This window comes from Hyperolius riggenbachi, chromosome 9 (assembly GCF_040937935.1).
Source record: "Hyperolius riggenbachi isolate aHypRig1 chromosome 9, aHypRig1.pri, whole genome shotgun sequence".
In the NCBI taxonomy this organism is placed as follows: Eukaryota; Metazoa; Chordata; class Amphibia; order Anura; family Hyperoliidae; genus Hyperolius; species Hyperolius riggenbachi.
The window spans coordinates 289,358,617-289,360,911 of NC_090654.1; the positions used below are offsets into that span (position 1 = coordinate 289,358,617).

Sequence of the window (2,295 nt, forward strand, 5' to 3'; positions counted from 1 at the left end):
TGACCTTTACTGCGTATTCACTATCTTGTCTCAGGGGCTAAATGAAATGGAAATTTCTCATTACAAACAGGTAAGAGGAGATTTCAGTGCACATAACTGAGGTCAAGCAAATTACAACACATGTGAGGGGCATGTAGATAACAACATTATACATTTGAATGACAGATTTGAAAAAAAAGTATGTTACAAAGAGGTAGTACACTATTAAAAAGATACAGTACTTTTGGCGTTAATTCTCAGTATTGAAAAGTAATCAATGAATTGGTAATGATAACTTGATAGAAATTTGTGTTTACCTTTTCTCCTATGTACTTCCACTTCTGATTTTTCATCCGACGAACATCTTCATTCTTATCCCTCTTTAACAGAAACTCATAATCTGCACATACGAAGCGACACAACATCAGATTTTCTGCAATTGTAAATTTTGGCATTCTACTAATCCCACCTTTGGATTGCTGGGAATTATTAATGATCGTTTCATTAAAACTCTCGTCCACGTTATTTGCATTGGCCTCTTCGTTTGTTTGCATATTACCAGGGCTGCCCATGTCAGAATCATTCCTATGCAATTCAGAATTGTCTAGTACATTTTCATTCACAACAACCACATCAGAATTCTCTGGTGCACTGTCATTTGCATGATCTGGAAGCACTGCAATTCGTTGTCGGTTATGATTATCACAGTCATTAACTTCTGAAATAAGTGTGTCAGTATCAACATCTTCTTGTGAATCATTATTATCTTCAGCACTGTCATGAACTGAGTACTCATCACCAAGAAAACTGCTATCATCATCTCCCCAACCGTCTGAGGAGCTTCGGTTTCCTTGAAAATCATTGACGCTGGTTGTAGGTTCATAATCTTCATAATTAGACGAACCTTGTTCACTATCCTGATCCTCTACACATTCTTGTCCTTCTGCAACATCCTGAACACTCTTATTGTCATCCTCCTCTTCATCATCACAATCTCTGTGTTTTGAATTATTGTTATGCTCCTGTACATTTTCTGCATCCTTAGATTGATTAAAATAATTTTCCTCATGCACATTCGCTTGGTTTGCATCTTGGTCAGATTCCTTTTCTGTATGTCCAATGTCTAATTCCCTATCAAAACTAACATGCACATCATTCTCAAGGGTCTCCACCGTGTTTTGACAGGCAGGTCTTGTACTGAGATCTAATGCTTCCTCGCCCTCATCGTCAGAATCAATGTTATCATCTAGTGCAAGTCTGAAGTTCACAATTTCACTTGCGGTATCAATAAGTAATGGTTCACGCATAGAAACTCCTTCAAAATTGTCCATCAACTCCATATCTATGGGATTTTCACTACTAAGATTGACGTCATTATTAGAATTTGAGGCCTGCTCGTTCATGGAACCTTCGTGCGTTTCCTCAACTAGGCCCTGGTTTTCTAAGTTTTGGTTTTGTGATGATGAATCTTGATTATTTTCTAAATTCACAATATCTACAGGACTAGCCACAGTTGCTTTCTCCATAGGTACTAAAAAAATTGTAACTGTTTGGGATTGCTCATCTACCACTGGCATCAATGGCTGCTGCGTCACACTACTTGTGTCAGACAATGTCTGACATGCGTCACCTGCATTGACGTTTTCGTCCTCGGGAATCTGCTCAGATACCTCTTTTTTCTTGTTAACACGCTTTCCGTGAGCTGCACCGTGCTCGTCGTCGCAGTTCCCACATCGCCGCTGTCTGGAGATCCTAGTGGGACGTCCGCGTTTGCCCGGCATTGTGTTTCGCTGTCTCGTCACGGCACGCCACCTCTTCTCCACCACAGCGCCAGAGGAAAGGGCGTAACTGGCCGCAAACCATACGTAATCACGTGTGCGCGGGACTTAACTCCCGTCACGTGACTTCATTCCCGCGGTACCCGTACTTCAGAAGCGCAGATGAAGTTTCCCTGACGTCAGGAAATTTAATTTAGATTTTAGCGCGCCCATGACCAAAATGCGGGAGAGTATCTGATTTGTGAAAAAATGACACGTCACCAAATAAAGATTTTGCTAACCAATCACATGCCTATTTTTTTTTTTTTTTAACATAATTCATTTCTGCCTGTTTGATTGACACAAGTGAACACCAATGGGGAATTGAGAATTTTTTTATACTGTACATAAAAGCATCCTTCAGTGTGTGTTAGCACACACTTGTCCGTGCACCAGTGATCAATTTATTAGTGAGAACTCCGTCAGCATAGTTGAAGAAGGATTCCAGCTTATGAATGTGAGTTCAACAATACTAATGTATTGAGTATATGTTTCTAAA

The 2,295-nt window shown here is 40.0% G+C and overlaps 1 protein-coding gene across 1 annotated transcript; it reads right to left on the bottom strand.

The window, feature by feature from the left end:
* Positions 1-236: 236 nt before the first annotated feature.
* LOC137533640 (uncharacterized) lies at positions 237-1,760 on the bottom strand. Its single transcript, XM_068254982.1, has one exon. It carries the CDS (start codon positions 1,758-1,760, stop codon positions 237-239), a length of 1,524 nt encoding a protein of 507 aa, XP_068111083.1.
* Between the last annotated feature and the right edge of the window lie 535 nt (positions 1,761-2,295).